Raw genomic sequence first — 15,544 nt, 5'->3', positions numbered from 1 at the left:
GCATCATCGGCCCATATAAACGAAAAATAAGTCCAGCTAAGACAAAGACTGTTTGCGGAGCTATCGGGGATGAAAGGAGTTAGAGACGCCTCACTGAAAGCCAAGCCTGGGTGCTTTTGAGTGAAGCGGCGCAACATCGTGAAAAATCTGTTGCCAATATGGGATGTTTTGACAAAACGAGCAGATATTTGACGTTTACACACCCACATTCTCACCTGAAAATATCTTAAAAGTTTACTTTGTGACCTAGAAACACAAATAAGAGGAATATATTAAACCAAGTGGCAGCCGCCATTGTTTGACTGGTAGAGGCGTGCTTTGAATTGTGGGATATGCAGTTTTCCACCAAGCATACACCCTTGCCGTTACCGTAACTATTCAATGCTTCGTGCAACCTTAAGAATTCCAATGGTTCCTGAAAGCACCGACGCTGTGCGCGCCGTTGATATTGTCGTCATTATGGTAATCCAAATACGGGGACATACCACTAGAGTGAGCCAACACACCACAAATTAAGTGAGTGAGCAAACACACCACAAAGTAAGTTAAGTTTCACTTTCGTTCGTTCCCATTCATTCCAATGGGCAAAAACTTGCATTAAAATATTCATATTTAAAAAACTATAGAAGTAATAAACACCAAAAGGCATAGCAACTCATTCCTGATCCAGCCGCACAAAATGATATAACATATATGAAGCTTGTGTCAAAACTGTGGGATGAGTTACGGTCCAAAATTTCAGGCGGAAAAAGAATAATAATAATAATAACTAGAAAGCGAAAATTTCTGAAGAAATTTTAAGTGTGCCTATGCCGCCGCTAATCAGTATAGTTTGCCATTCAAACGGCTACAGAGAGCAAAACTCACCGGAGCAGCCATTCTCCACCATGAACTATGGTAAAACCAAACACCGCTCGCGCCTCACAGATGACAGCTTACAGTTTTGTGTAAAGATGAGGTGACTTCGTACAGCCCCAATTTGTAGACGCTGTGCGCAGAGGTTCATAAGCAGACCCGACAATGTTTGCATGAACACACTTTGAAGCATTACGTTATGGACCACTTTTCACACATAGTTGCTGTACCCACACAGCCGGCTGTAGCTTTTCATCTCATAGCCCGACACATACACAAAAAAAAAAAAAAAAGCAGAGAGAGCACAGACTTTACACCTGAGAGGCGTGATTGCAGATGCCGCTGAGGTGGGTCCACCTCCCCTGCAGCGGCACACATCAAACACGTAAAATAAATATTTATGCACTTTTCATTCACTTTTTGTTTTTTGTTATTTTTACACAGTGTTGTGAATGATTAACAATGGTCTACAGCCAATCTTGTGTATTATTATACAAACTTTGGTTGTAAGATTCAGATAACTATTTAATAAAAGCTAAATATTTTATATGAGAGTAAGAAAGAAAAGTATATCTTTGTCTCATACTCTCATCAGACAATACATGAACCTCTCAATAAACAAAATATTTGCTCGGCTTAAATGACAAACCGCTATTTTACACAGTGGAACACTTATTTTTAAACAAAACCAATGCAGTTCGCCACTGACAGTGCTTACCTTTGCACATCACAGTAAACACTGAACCAAGATGGCGCCCACGCGAACGAGAAATCTGAACTACGGTGTCCTGCAGAGGACAAATGGTCAAAATTGCTAAAATTTACAACATATATGCAGCTCAACAGCGACACCTTGTGACTTATTCCAGTCACTACCTTAAATATACATAACGTCTTACCTGACATTCAGTTCACCGGACACTCATACCGAATCACCAGCCCATATAAATGAAAAATAAGTCCAGCAGTCAACCAAGAGTCATCACGAAAGACTAGGGGTGACAGGAGAGCGTGAGCGGGCCTGGGTGTCAGCCAGCCCAGCCTGGGTGTCAGCCAGCCCGACCTGGGTGGCAGCCAAGCCGCGCTAGCCAGCTAGCCGGCTAGCTGCCATGCGGCGGTGAAACGAGAGCGTGAGCCGGCCTGGGTATCAGTCAGCCCGGCCTGGGTGTCAGCCAAGCCGCCCTAGCCAGCTAGCCGTAACATCGTGAGAGATATGGGACTTCTTGATAAAATATGGGACTTCTTGATAAAACGAGCAGATAGTTGAAGTTTACACCCCTACATTATCGCCTGAAAATAGGGGAGGCTGTCATAAAGTTCAACATCAGTAACTTAGCGCGCACAGCTGTATAGAAACTCCGTGGTGCTAGCTAGCACGCAGTACAGTTATTGTAACTGTCAGCACAACGAAAATAAACTACACCTAAACTCGGTTTATATCTGACCCAAATAGAGTGCAGTTAATAACGTCTTACCTGAAATTCAGTTCACCAGCCGCCTGCTTCTCCTGCATTGGGTTTCCATTATCCACGACTGAGCTCCGCGTTAGCCACCACCGGTCGATCGGTGTTTCTTTCCCCGCATACGAGGGGAAGAGACATATACCGGTGGCTAACGCGGAGCTAGCTAGCCACCGGTATATGAACAACTCAGTTATTTTTTCCACATCGACCAGCATCATCGGCCCATATAAACGAAAAATAAGTCCAGCTAAGACAAAGACTGTTTGCGGAGCGATCGGGGGTGAAAGGAGTTAGAGACGCCTCACTGAAAGCCAAGCCTGGGTGCTTTTGAGCGAAGCGGCGCTAGCTAGCCGAGCTAGCTAGCCGGCTAGCCGGCCGGCCGAACTAGCTAGCCGGCTAGCAGCAACATCGTGAGAAATCTGTTGCTAATATGGGATGTTTTGACAAAACGAGCAGATATTTGACGTTTACACACCTACATTCTCACCTGAAAACCGGTCGATCGGCGGCCGCCTCGCATGTTTCTTTCCCCACATATGAGGGGAAAGAGACACATACCGGTGGCTAGCTAGCTCCGCGTTAGCCACCACCAAACAACTCAGTTAGTTTTTCCTCATCGACCAGCATCATCGGCCCATATAAACGAAAAATAAGTCCAGTGTGAAACAGTCGCTTGGCGAGCGATCGGGTGGTTTAGCGAGTGTCAGCCTCTTAAGTTTAAGACAAGCCCGGCTGCTTTTTAAGCGACGCGGCGCTAGCTACCCAGCTAGGGTCAGTATACAGGAACTACTTCCGGTAGTTATACAAAATAAAAGCGTCCACAGGGACACAGCGGCCGCCTCGCATTACTCCCGACATACCACTAGAGTGAGCCAGCACACCACAAATGAAGTTTTCTTTTTCTCAATTCATTTCAATGGGAAAAAACTTGCATTAAAATATTCATATTTAAAAAACTATAGAAGTAATAAACACCAAAAGTCATAGCAACTCATTCCAGCTCCAGCCGCACACAATGATATATCATATGTGAACCTTGTCTCAAAACTGTGGGGCGAGTTAAGGTCCAAAATTTCAGGCGGAAAAAGAATAATAATAATAATAATAATAATAAATCCGAGCAATAGTAATAAGTGTGCCTTCGCATAGGCACACTTAATAAATCCGAGCAATAGTAATAAGTGTGCCTTCGCATAGGCACACTTAATAAAGGTCATTCTTTCAGCACTTGATCAATTAAAGTTCGTTTTTATTCTGTTTTTTTCTCGGCAGTGTTCACTTCCGGTTTTGTTTCCTTTGCATTCGTGCTTCCTAAACTTCCCCAACTTGAGCAGAAAGTCCACAACTCAGGTCAGCTGTTCTCTGTAAAAGTTATATTATTCTTAACAATCTCAACCGTGTCCAACCATTTTTATACCAACACAACTGCGACCTGAACGGGGGCTGACGCCACACCACAAACTCCACCGTGACTTCTGCGCATGCGTCATAGTTAGAGTAACGGAAGCAGTACAGCGACGCTCATAGACAGCCTGACCGACGCTGAATGAGAACGCATTGATTTCGACTTCAAAATGATGAAATTTCTGCCGAAACTTCTGCTACTGGTGTTGTTAGCCTTTCCGGCGACTCTCCTTATCAAAGGTGAGTCTGTTTGTAAAGATACGAAGAAAAGCGCAGCGATTTAGGGGAAAAAGAAGTGTTAGCTGTCGAGCTAAGTAGCTGCTGTGGGGAAAGGGGAAGGCCGCTCTCCATTAAGCGTGCTGGTTGAAGTGAAGCGTGTATATAAAAATGAAGGGATTCGTCGTAAATGTGGGGCAATTAGAGGGATATCTCCACGGTGGATTTCGTTTTCGCAAATGCCTCTTGTTGTTTCGTGTAATTTAGTGTAAGGTAGCTCACGTCAAGGTACTTTAAACGCCTGGTTAGACTGACGTGTCCTTACTGTTAGCAGGGAAGCTAAGAGGCTCAGTTAACGTGCTGCTTTATTTCAGCTCCTTTATTTCCTCTCTGTGTAAACGGAGCCTCGGAGTTGCCACACATAATATGATGTAATCAACAAAACTTGTGAAAGTTGCTGAAAAACGGGGTAAAGTTACTTTTGTTGCTACGCTAGCTTACTTAGCTTAACCCCGCAGAACTGAATCACAGAGTGACTGTTACTTCAAATGCCCGCTTAATTAATGTAAGTAGATAATTAAGTCTGTAAGAGTATGGCTTATTTACTCAATTGGTCTGCACACTGTGCAGCTGAACGGCTGTTTGAGGCCGATTAAGTTATCTGGATCGTATCCTGTTGGCTGTGATTGTAAGCTGTGGGTTAGTTCGGCGTTTACATGACGAAACGGACGTGTTGGCTTCCTATTTCTTTTAAACAACACTGGCCTGTGGATACGTTTTTAGAGAGTTTAACAATAGCAATTTTATATTAGGGTATTGATATTTGTAATCATAAAGTCTAACCAAGAACTTGGTGTTGTGTGGATATTATGCACATCATTATTATCACGGTTAATAATGTTGTAACAAGTTTCATTTTAATGTGTTGGTTAATCCCTGGCCTTGTGTATATGCAGACAGAGTGAGGGGAAGTAGTGGGACTAACCTGACTGTGTTATTGGGTCGCTGTCATGAGTCATAAAACTAGGCAGCATGGTGGTGCATTGGTTATCATGGTTGCAAAACAGCAAGAAGGTTCTGAGTTGGAGCATCCTGGATGGAGAAGTCTGCAGCCCAAATAGATGCATGTCAGGCAAATGGGTGACTCTAAAATGATCTTGTGTCAGTGTCTGACTCTGTTAGCTGGGGTATGCTGCCTTCATTTGGATAAGCTTTTAAACAAGTGGATAGCTGCACCCTAATTGACAGGGTGTGACTGCACTGATGAGCTGAACAAAGGTATTTGCTTTCACGCAGATCTGAATGTTAAATGTTCAAAAATGTTTGCATGCTAGTGTTATTCGTCAATTTTCTTAACTCTTTATCCAGTTCAGCGCGGGCTCCATCCACACTGAACTGGACAACAGACGACTGTTCCAGCTGTCATGGGGCGAAAGGTGTGGTGCAGCCTAGGTTATGCTCTCCATTGTCATCTCTCTGCGCGATGCAAGCCCAAACTGACGTCACAACTGCTGGCATGTGCCACACTTTGGCATCATTTCAGTTTTTCATGCTTCTCTTAACTTTTGTAATGTGCCATGTGCAGCCAGCTGGGTGGAAGAGAAAACTGTTCGATCAACTTGATTTTTTTGTTTTTTGTAAACTAAGTTTTTAGTTGTATATCAATACCACAGTTCAAAGGTTCCCTGATTACAGCAGATGTTGAAACAGCAGAAACTTCTACACTTACACCAGCACTGATACAGACCTGTTCAGGAGAGAACTGTGGCGAGTACAGTGTGCCTTCAAGTTCCATGTAAACGATGACTGGGATCTGGTGATATTACAGTTTGCGCTTGATACAACCAGTGAACCAGTGTGGTGACCATAAATGCCAGTAAGGTTTAAATACATGTGACTCGCTACCGTTTAGTTCTAGAACTAAAGATGGCTCTTGGGTGATAAGTGAAGTCCAGTTGCCTTCTTCACTTGACTTAGATCTGAGATGATGGTCGTCTTGGAAAATGTAGAACTGTTTTTGTTTGTTTATAATATATTTACATGTAGGGCTGCACGATTAATCGTTAGAAAATCGCGATCTCGATTCATACTTATGTGCGATCTCATTTCCAAATGACAACGATTTAAAAAAAAAAAAAAAAAAGACAACGATGATTGTACCGCAATTTGATCCGGGACGTAATCTGCATGAAAACAAGCGCTCACTCTTCCTGCTCAACAAATGACAAGGGCGGAGCCTTATACCACGTGATACAGAAGCTGTGCTGTGTGATGCTAAAATTAGCAGGGGAAAAACAACGGCGAGCACGTCAGGGATGACGAGAAAGTGACAGGAGAAAATCCGTCCCGGTCAACCACCCAAACATCAATAACAGGAACCTTATACAGCGCTTCCCTATACCCGTCGAACTCCCGCAGGCACAAAGAAATTACGGAGGCTATCACTTATCACCTGACCACAGATATGGCTCCATCAACACTGTGCAAAACGAGGGATTTAGGAAAATGATCAACACCCTAGACAAACGCTACACAGTGCTGTGTTATTTTTCTATTGTTGCACTACCTGCTCTATACACGCAGCGTCGAGCAACGGTGGAGACGGAATTTCAAGCAGTACAACATTTTGCGGCAACAACAAAACGTGAGACATTTGTTGTTTTTATGTTTATTTATTGTTTTTATGTTCAGTCTCAACTGTTACGAAGTTGATGTGCAGTTAATAAGCGCAATAAATATTTATACTGGAAAAGAAAATCGTGAGAGAATCGTGATCTCAATTCTAAGCAAAAAAATCGTGATTCTCATTTTATGCAAAATTGTGCAGCCCTATTTACATGGATGGCTTCAGAGAGACAAACATGGACACTTTGATGCTTGTATCTACCTTTGAAAGATTGTGTGATGTTACCTTAACAAAATCTATCATCCCAAGCTTTAAACCACCAAAAGTAGACTTTGTAATTTCCAAGTTTTTAGGTTGTAGTGAATGCTGCAGCTCGGTGTTTAGCTTGGTCTGGATCTGTTCTCCAGGCTATGCTTGGATTGTTCTTAAGCACACCATGCAACAAGTTTGAGAACCATGTAGTCTTAGGTACCAGAAGAACATTGATGGAGTACAAAGTCATATCTGTGTTGTGGTCAATTTTAGGCTTGCATCCATTTTTCCAACCATCACGGAGCTCATTGGTGAACTGAAGATGTGCTTTAAATATCAGACCTCTGTAGCTGCTCCAGGATCTTTGAACCATTACATGAAATAAAGATTGTTTATAGGCTTGGTAAAAATTCCCATACTTTCTGTCAGGACCAGTGGCAAGTGCCCAGGATTTGACTGAGGATGAGGAGGCTGAGGCTGTGGATGAAGACGTGGTGGACGACGTGAACGAAGAGGATGATGAGGCAGAAGTGGAAGATGATGATAACACAGAACTGGTAAGTGATTAAATTGGCTGTAGAAATGTTTTCATAGATGATGCAAGTTTTCGCTGTTTACTGTACCGTGATAAACGTGAACCTGTTCTTCGTCCCGTTACCTAAACCTGTGCGCTTATCTAGACGGAAGAAAAAGAAGATGAAGAGGAGGAAGCGTTGGTTGGAGAGGTGAAGGCTTCCCCCAACGCTGACACAACCATCCTGTTCGTCAAAGGAGAAGGTGAATGTCTTTGTGTATCCGCCCTCTTGTTTTCATTCAGCAGTTTCTAGATTTTCCTGTATTGAAACCCCCGTTTGATTCATGCCATCCTTCCTCTAGACTTCCCAGCCAACGACATCGTTAAGTTCCTTCTTGGCTTCACTAACAAAGGGTCGGAGAACTTCATCGTAGAGTCTCTGGATGCTTCTTTCCGTTACCCACAGGTAAGAAAATGAGCTGTAACAAATATTCATAGCTGTAGCTTCATCTCTCTCTAAATTTGTCCTGTTGTCCCCTTTCAGGATTACCAGTTCTACATCCAGAACTTCACCGCTCTCCAGCTCGGCACCGTGGTTCCTCCCAGCAGACAGGCCACCTTTGAGTACTCCTTCATCCCTGCAGAGCCAATGGGTGGGCGGCCATTCGGACTCGTCATCAACCTCAACTACAAGGACAGCAGTGTAAGCATGACTGGTTTAAGCTCTTCTAATGTCAGCGATGTAACAAATCAGATTCTGTGTGGAAATTTGGGACAATAAGTAGGAAAAAGTGATCTGTAGCCATTATTTTCCACCATTGCGTTTTGTTTCTTTATTTACATTTCTCATCCATTCTTTTCCCACCTACAGGGAAACGTTTTCCAGGATGCTGTGTTTAACCAGACTGTCACCATCACTGAGAGAGAGGATGGGCTTGATGGAGAGACGTAAGCATGCATATATATATATACACACCCAATCTGGCTTTTTTCCTCCCCCTTTGCCTGCATTTGTCCATAAACCCACCCTCTCTCTCTCTCTCTGCCAGGATCTTCATGTATGTCTTCCTGTCAGGTCTTGGGCTGCTCGTGGTTGTAGGCCTTCACCAGCTGCTGGAGTCCAGAAAGGTGCAGATACCATCAGATGAAACTGTTTTTAAAGAAATGGGTAGTTGAGGGGAAAAATAAACCCTTTGATGGTTTAGCTAGTGTTTTTTACATCAGGATCTGCAGGTGTTTGTCACAGACTTAAACTCTTTGGAGCTTTTGGCCAAAGCATGAGCTATATGAGGTTGAGTTGGTGTCATTAGCAAAAAAAAAAGAAGCAGACAGCTCATTCTGTGTTTGTTTGTAGAGGAGGCGTCCAGCTCCAAAGGTAGAAACGGGAACTTCGAGCCACAACGACGTCGACCTGAGCTGGATCCCCCCAGAAACACTGAACCAGATCAGTACGTACTCCTCGCACACATCCTGTGACCTCATCAGCTCGCACACAAGCTTTCTTTTTTATGTACTTTATTATCTGCAGACACAGAAATCCAACTGTTTATACACCACAAGTCTCAGATGAGATTGTCAGCTTCATCCGAACACTCCCTCTCAGAGCACCTTTTAAGCTTTTCTTCCTCACAGAATCAGCTGATTCACGCGTGCAGGTGTATCTTTTGTAACATTGAAAACATTCACCAAAATTACATTTAATTCCTTTAATTAAACAAAAGACTACACGAGCTTTAACCATTTAAATATGGAAGTGACTCTGCAGAACAGTAGCATGTTGGCTGTTTTAGAGTGAAGTAACACGAGCACTGGACCACATGGACATCATTTGCAGTGAGCCACACGTTTCAGTGATATTTAAAATACAACCTGATTATAGGAGGAGGAAATTTCAGGTTTCAACAGTGCTTGCACAGATGGTGTTTAATTTCATTTCTTAGTACATGCTTAGTTTAGGGAGTTGGACTACTTTTAGGTTCATAGATTTCTCCAGGTTAAACATCTTAGCTTTCATCACGGGTCCCTGCAACCTCTGCTTCCTGTGCAGCTCTTGAGGTTGGCAGACGTCTGTAGAGCTGCTGTTTCTCTCCGCACCCAAACATTTTCGAGTTTATTATATGAACAGGTTCAGGATATTTGCTGCTGTTGCTGCTCTGTTCTTTCTTCCTGCTTCACCTGCTGTTTCAGAATGATCTTAATCCTTGACTGAGCACGAGGATCACTCACCTTCTTTCTCCTCCTCTCTCTGCTTTCCTTGCTCTCATGTTTTCCTGCGTCTTCAGTGCAGAGTCGCAGAGGTGAGGTCTGCTGCATGTCGTGTGTTTGTGTGTCTGTAACACAACTTTGGTCCTGATGTTGGAGTGTTTAGTGTTCTTCTCCCACTCCTGGTGCTCCAGATGTTCTGATCTGTTAGTGAGAAACTGCAGAAAGTTAAACTAAACACAGTTTCCCACTGACATCACGTCACATTATTCACCTGTTTTGTGATCAGACCATCTGGTTCTTGGCATTCTTCCTTGTGTGTGAAAGTTGGTCTTAGAGAGTGGTGGTCACAGTAAGCGGGGTTGTGGTGCAGCTGCTTGGTTGGATGTTGGCTATAAAAATGATTTTCCTTCTTTCATTTTTACTTAACCCAGCAAACTCCTCCAGTATCTGGAAAACATGTGAAGACGTTAGTGATCCCGTTGCTTGTTTTTGTCATGCCTGTGATATTTTCATTACTGTTACAGATGTTATAAAATCCTCTAAAGTCTTCAGTTACAACTTTCAGTCATTTTTATACAAAAGGCAGTCAACCCAAGTTATCTGTCAGTCGAGTTGCAGGTGTAAAATACTTTGTCGCACATTACATGTGTGGTCATTTTCCCCCTACACACTGCTTGTAGGAAGAGAGTCAAAACCAGGTGTCGCTGCCTGATGGTAGCAGAAATAACAAAGTAGTTGAGCAGGAGCATCTTTTTTTTTTTTTGTTGCTTGAAGTTTTCTTTGGACCTTAATAACTTCAAGGAAGTTTCTTTGGAATCACGTAATTATTTCAAAGTTCCTTAGTTTGCTTGTCAGATGTAATAAAAACCTCAAACCTGTTGATGGAGTCTCCACTGTAAATAATACATGTGTGAGAAAGCTTCAGTGAAATGTTTTTGGAAGACACATTTGGTTTTTTGGGGGTTTTTTTTAAGCATGTTCTGACCTCATGTTTGGCCTGATTCTGAGAACATAAAACCTGCAGGTGTGTGGCATCACCGCTCTGTTTTCAGAAAAAAAATTACAATTCACCTTCTTAACATCTTCTCCTCCTTCAGACAAAGCATCTCCCAAAAGATCTCCTCGCAAGAGGAACCAGAAACGCTCGGCCGGCTCAGACGAGTGACGGCTGACAAACGTCACTTCAACAAAAATTTCATCCACCCGTGGAGGAAGAGGAGGCGACGGGCTGAGAGCTCCACCGTGAGCACACTCTGCCCTCTGCTGAGGAACTTTAACCAGTGCCAAGCACAGCGATGGCTGGCTCAGCTTAAAAACTGTTGAACACACACACACACACATACACTGCAGCCCCTTTTGTTTAACGATTACTTTTTCTGACGCTGTCACAGAGAGATGTGGGGAGGCTCATCCTCTAACAGGCATGTTGGCCGTTTGTTTTCTCTGAAGGTTGATGGGTTTTCTTCAAAGATCAGATTTTTTTTAAGCCTTGGTAGTACAACTGCTGACATTATCATTGTGAGACAGTATTGATTGTGTTGTTTGCCTCGCACACTGACGCAGGGCTGAAACGATCAGGATCATTTTTGTCTAATTCGACTCTTCTTTCAAGTTACTGGTTCAGTAGAAACACTGGTTAGTTGCAGCCCTGCTCTGATGTGTGGAGGAGCTACAGTAACAGATGCAGTTTTGTTGTTTTTGACATTTTTGTATATTTTCTCTGTTCGTTGATTTTGTCTGCACATAATTTTTGGTTTTGTTGGGATTTTGTAGACTTAATCTGCTTCCCTTCTGTCTGCTGTCCCTCTGTGTTTCACCCTTTAGTCACAGTCACTCAGTTTCCCTTCTGCAGATACTCAGTTTTTTTTGTGGTCTGATCCCGTCGGTCAGCTATCAGCGCCGTCCTTCTTAAACTGTAACTGACGTTTTGAGCTAACGTTTCAATGCTCATGTTATATTTAGGGAGGAAAGGTCCAAATCTTTGTCTAACAATGATGAAATATTGTTTTGGTTCAGCACAGAAAAGAAACCGGCCGCAGTAATGCAGTGCGGCCAGTAGGAGGTGGTACAAGTAGATCTCCAGAAACTCACCAGGCATTAATCTCTAGTTTCTCCTTATGTAATTGATTAACCGTGTATTTCAGCAGGCAGCTAATTATTGAGAGAGAATATGGAGATATTGATTATCTGCCTGATAAGACAGATGGACGACATGACATCCAGCAGCTGCTGAGTTTCTTGTGCTACAGAGGCTGTGACCGGCTGCCCGCCATCATCACAGTCACTGTGACGCAAACGTTCATACTGTGTGCTGCCTCAGCGTGTTTTACTTTACTGTGATATAGTGAAGAGCAGTCATGCTCATGTTCCACGGGGTTTTTTGGCAACTAAATCAAAGTTATGCAAAGCTTCAGTTTTACAGTGACGAACCTCCTGCAGTTCTGTGGTGTGCTGGACTTTTGAGCTTCTGAGCCAAATCATTTTAGCAGACGATGTGCTGCTGACTTTGTGCGTGAAGTTGATCCGTTTGAGTTTTTTGCTTGTCCTTCTACTTTTTGAGATTTTCAATTGTATTAAAATCCAGAGTTTCCAGCCCATGGTGCCGGGAGAGCGTCATGGGCTGGAAACGGTGACACGAAGCTCCATCATGTTAGAAAGTGTGCCAGTTGTTAGGTGGACAGACAGAAGCGGAGAAACGGATCAATATGGAGCTCTGAGGCAGGAACGGATCACCATCAATCAGCATTTGGCTCAGAAGCTGATATCCAGCACGTTATGTTGTTCACGCTGTAAACACAGAGTCTGCATGAATTTGATTTAGTTGGAACTAAACTCATTTAGTTCTTATGATTTTTCTTCACCATATCATAAAGAAAATGTGCGAAACACAAAATTTATGCCACTTAAATTTTTGGCCATGGTTCTTTCTCGACAAGGCTTCTGAGTTTTCTGTGCTGTGAAGCGTAAAGTCTGTTATTGTCAACGAAAATCGTCCAAGTCCTGTTTTTAGAACAGTTTTCATTTAGGAATCTGAAAAAGTTCATTAGGCAGAAAATGTTTTGCTTATCCTTCTTTAAATCATGTGAAAAGGTTAACTTGGTCTCTGGGAGCCTCTGAGGGGAGTAACCATCATCCAGCAGGTTCATCGATAGCAAGAATAATCTAGTTACAGCCTTAAGCATTAAAATGCATGAAAGCAACTTTCTTTTCTCTCATTAACATGAGTATTTTAACATATGAGACGCAACTCATGGGGTTTTGTGAAATCGGATGTTATGTTTCTCCCGGCTCGCCCTGTGAAATATCTGCATCGTGATGTTACGTCAGACCTGCGAGTGGAGACCCGAGTGTCTCGTCAGGTGGACTCATCAGCACTGTTGCGCTCGCTTCGGGCTCTGGCTCAGAAGATGACGGGTAAAGACTCATAAGAATCTAACAAACTGAACGGTTCGGGTCCTCTCCACGTGTGCCTGTTTTCTACCTTTTCCGTTTGTACGTTTTTATTCACTTCTGGCTTCTCTCCTCAAGCAGCCTGTGCAGATCAGAAAAATGTTGAAGCACTGGTGTAAATACTGGCTGACTTATGCTGATTTCAGAGCAAATTTACCGAGCTAATTTATTCAAGACGAAGATTGGGATTAAAGGGGAGGGGGGTGGGGTTTGTATACTGTACCACTAGGGGGCATCAGATTCTGCAGGGCTTGAGCATCAGATGAGGCTCCTGGTCTGCAGAGATGTCATTTCCTGTAAAGCTTTTTGTGGATATGGAAGTTGACAGCTGTTCACTGAGGCTCCCACATCCACAAGCAGCCAAGCTGACAGGTTTTTGTTATGTTTCTGTTTTTCTAAAATGATGGGGGCTGTAATTCAGAGATCTGAGCTTGTTCTTTTATTTGCTTTTAAATGTGCAGGAAATAAACTGAGGATTTGCTGTAGAGCTGCTGCTTCTGTCGTTTTTATTAACAAAAAAGAAAGCGTAAGATTTTCTTTTCTCCATTTGTGCAGAAAAGTGAAGAATGAAGGTTTTTACAGAGTTCAAAGGAAGCAGAAATGAGGTTTGGTAATGGTCAAAACAAAACTGGGTAGATGAAACGAGCAGGAAAAAATCTTACAGATGAGCGCAGGCAACAGTAAAAAATACTACAGATTAATGCGAAGTAATTCACGTGTTTAATTTTAGTATATTTAGAACAAAGTTTGTCAGTTACAGTTGGAGTATGAACGTTAAAGCTACAGAGGTTGCATGAGCACACTGCAAGCAGAATGAAACATGCTCACCACAGTGTAAACGTGCGTGGTCCTTGGTGATGTCATTAACTGACTGAAAGGCCCCCGCTGACTGTGCACTGGCTGGCCACTTCATTAGGCACACCTGTTCAATCGCAACTGTCTAATCTGCCAATCACACGGCGACATGGCTCCAGTGGGTGGCGCTGAGGCACGATGCGCTGTTAAGACATAAACCTCAGAGAAGAAGAAAGCAACTTTTATTTTGAAAACTCACTCTCCTGCAGCTGGTAGGCTTTGCTAAATATGCTTCCCAGCTCATCATGGCCTCGCCAGCCTGACTCCAGCTTTTTCACGGACTTCCCCTTCAGTCTTTGGTAGTGATGGTGAGATGAAGCCTAGTGATGAACTGAAGCTTTTCATTTGCTCTACTGCGCCATCAAGTGGACGATTCAAGTGAAACGGGCTCTGTGATTATAATGATGTGATGTGTAAACCTCTAAACTGAATAAATAAATTGTGTTCGTGGTTATTTATCCCGAATATTGTCTCAGTATGTCTGATACAAAAGAGAAACTGGAAACTATCAGGACAGTTTTGCTATGATTGTGTAACTGTTAGGGCTGTGTGGGGAAATTTTGCCTCAGACAGTCAGAAATATTATAATTCAGATCATGCATCAGTACATTTTGTATATTTTTATAGATATAAAAAGAAAGCTGACACTTTGGAGACTTTATCAAAGGTGTGAGCATCAGCAGATGCCTTTGTGTCAAAGTAATTGAGGATAAAACACAGAAAAACGTGAAGGCGATTTTCTTGGCCTGGATTTTAAAAATATATTCTGCAGTACATAAAAAACAAAAGAAAACCATTAATCAACACATGAACATTACCTGATGCAGCTGAAGTGAAGCAGAGCAAAGTTACAGAGGTTTGATTAGAGACACAACTAAGCGTTTTGTAATTTTGCATAATTTTAAAAACTTTAAATTTCTTCAGTATTGAACGGCAGAAATTAGCTTTTCTTTTCGGAATTAAGTAAAAGGAAAAAGTAGCGGCCGACAGCCTGTAAACAACGGTAGAATTGTGCGTAACAAATAAGCGAATAATGCAGAAAACAGATTTTTAGACTGGAAACTGTTCTTGAAGTACACAGAGAGAGAGCTGTGCATGAAGTGTGATTTTATTGTGGTGGAAACAAAACAGCAAAAGTCAGAGTGAATTCATGACGATGTTTATGTGAAGCGTAGTTTGGATCTTCTTTTGCTGCTGGTTCGCTCAATATTGTTTGGAGAGAGATCCGTCGGAGGCTCCGTGCTTTGTGTTTATGTCTTTGTGCAGAATCTGTGTTCCTGCTCTCATTTACTGCTTTAGCTGTTTGGTGGTTGTTGAAATTTTGTGAGGTTTAACCTGAGATTCTGGCATTTCGGGCAAAATGAATTTATATTTTAAAAAAATGATTCAGGATTTTAATGAATCGATATGACTTTATCCAAGTATCGATTTTAATCGATAATCAAAACCCACCCCTAGTAACTGTAATCATGCTTATGTACATCTGGATAATGACACAAACTAGTGTGTGGCGCTTCACTTTTTAAAAAAAAGACAGAAATCAGATTATAGGATATGTGGTGTTGTTTATTTATATTATGGTACTAATCATTCGTGATATTTATTACTGTGTGCATACTTTATTAGAAGAGATGAGATTTAAAAAAAATCTCTTCCTTGCTGGTTCCATCGAACAATAAATGCTCAAGTAACTATGTAACACGT

At 42.4% G+C, this 15,544-nt stretch overlaps 1 protein-coding gene across 2 annotated transcripts; it reads left to right on the top strand.

The window, feature by feature from the left end:
• Positions 1-3,800: 3,800 nt before the first annotated feature.
• ssr1 (signal sequence receptor, alpha) lies at positions 3,801-13,472 on the top strand. Of its 2 annotated transcripts, XM_085287569.1 has the most exons (10): positions 3,801-3,962; positions 7,246-7,373; positions 7,497-7,593; positions 7,693-7,796; positions 7,875-8,033; positions 8,202-8,278; positions 8,380-8,458; positions 8,685-8,778; positions 9,613-9,627; positions 10,633-13,472. In XM_085287569.1, the coding sequence occupies exons 1-10, from the start codon at positions 3,893-3,895 to the stop codon at positions 10,698-10,700; spliced, it is 891 nt and encodes a 296-aa protein (XP_085143695.1). In that variant the 5' UTR covers positions 3,801-3,892; the 3' UTR covers positions 10,701-13,472. The 2 variants fall into 2 exon arrangements, with proteins under 2 accessions (XP_085143695.1, XP_085143696.1); XM_085287570.1 differs by lacking the exon at positions 9,613-9,627 and having other exon boundaries at positions 3,803-3,962.
• The last annotated feature ends 2,072 nt before the right edge of the window (positions 13,473-15,544 follow it).

Source organism: Mchenga conophoros, linkage group LG9, assembly GCF_057382185.1.
Source record: "Mchenga conophoros isolate Kocher_MC1m ecotype Shallow Benthic linkage group LG9, M_conophoros_male_GT1.1, whole genome shotgun sequence".
In the NCBI taxonomy this organism is placed as follows: domain Eukaryota; kingdom Metazoa; phylum Chordata; class Actinopteri; order Cichliformes; family Cichlidae; genus Mchenga; species Mchenga conophoros.
Note: the sequence above shows the minus strand (reverse complement) of the source record. Positions and strands in the feature narration are given on the sequence as shown.

What these genes read in the sequence shown, in the direction of transcription:
- ssr1 (XM_085287569.1), top strand. Translation starts at nt 3,893, where the DNA reads ATGATGAAATTTCTGCCGAAACTTCTGCTACTGGTGTTGTTAGCCTTT. An exon ending in CTTCTTTCCGTTACCCACAG is followed by an intron (nt 7,797 to 7,874) that starts GTAAGAAAATGA and finishes GTCCCCTTTCAG; the next exon opens with GATTACCAGTTCTACATCCA. An exon ending in AGCTGCTGGAGTCCAGAAAG is followed by an intron (nt 8,459 to 8,684) that starts GTGCAGATACCA and finishes GTTTGTTTGTAG; the next exon opens with AGGAGGCGTCCAGCTCCAAA.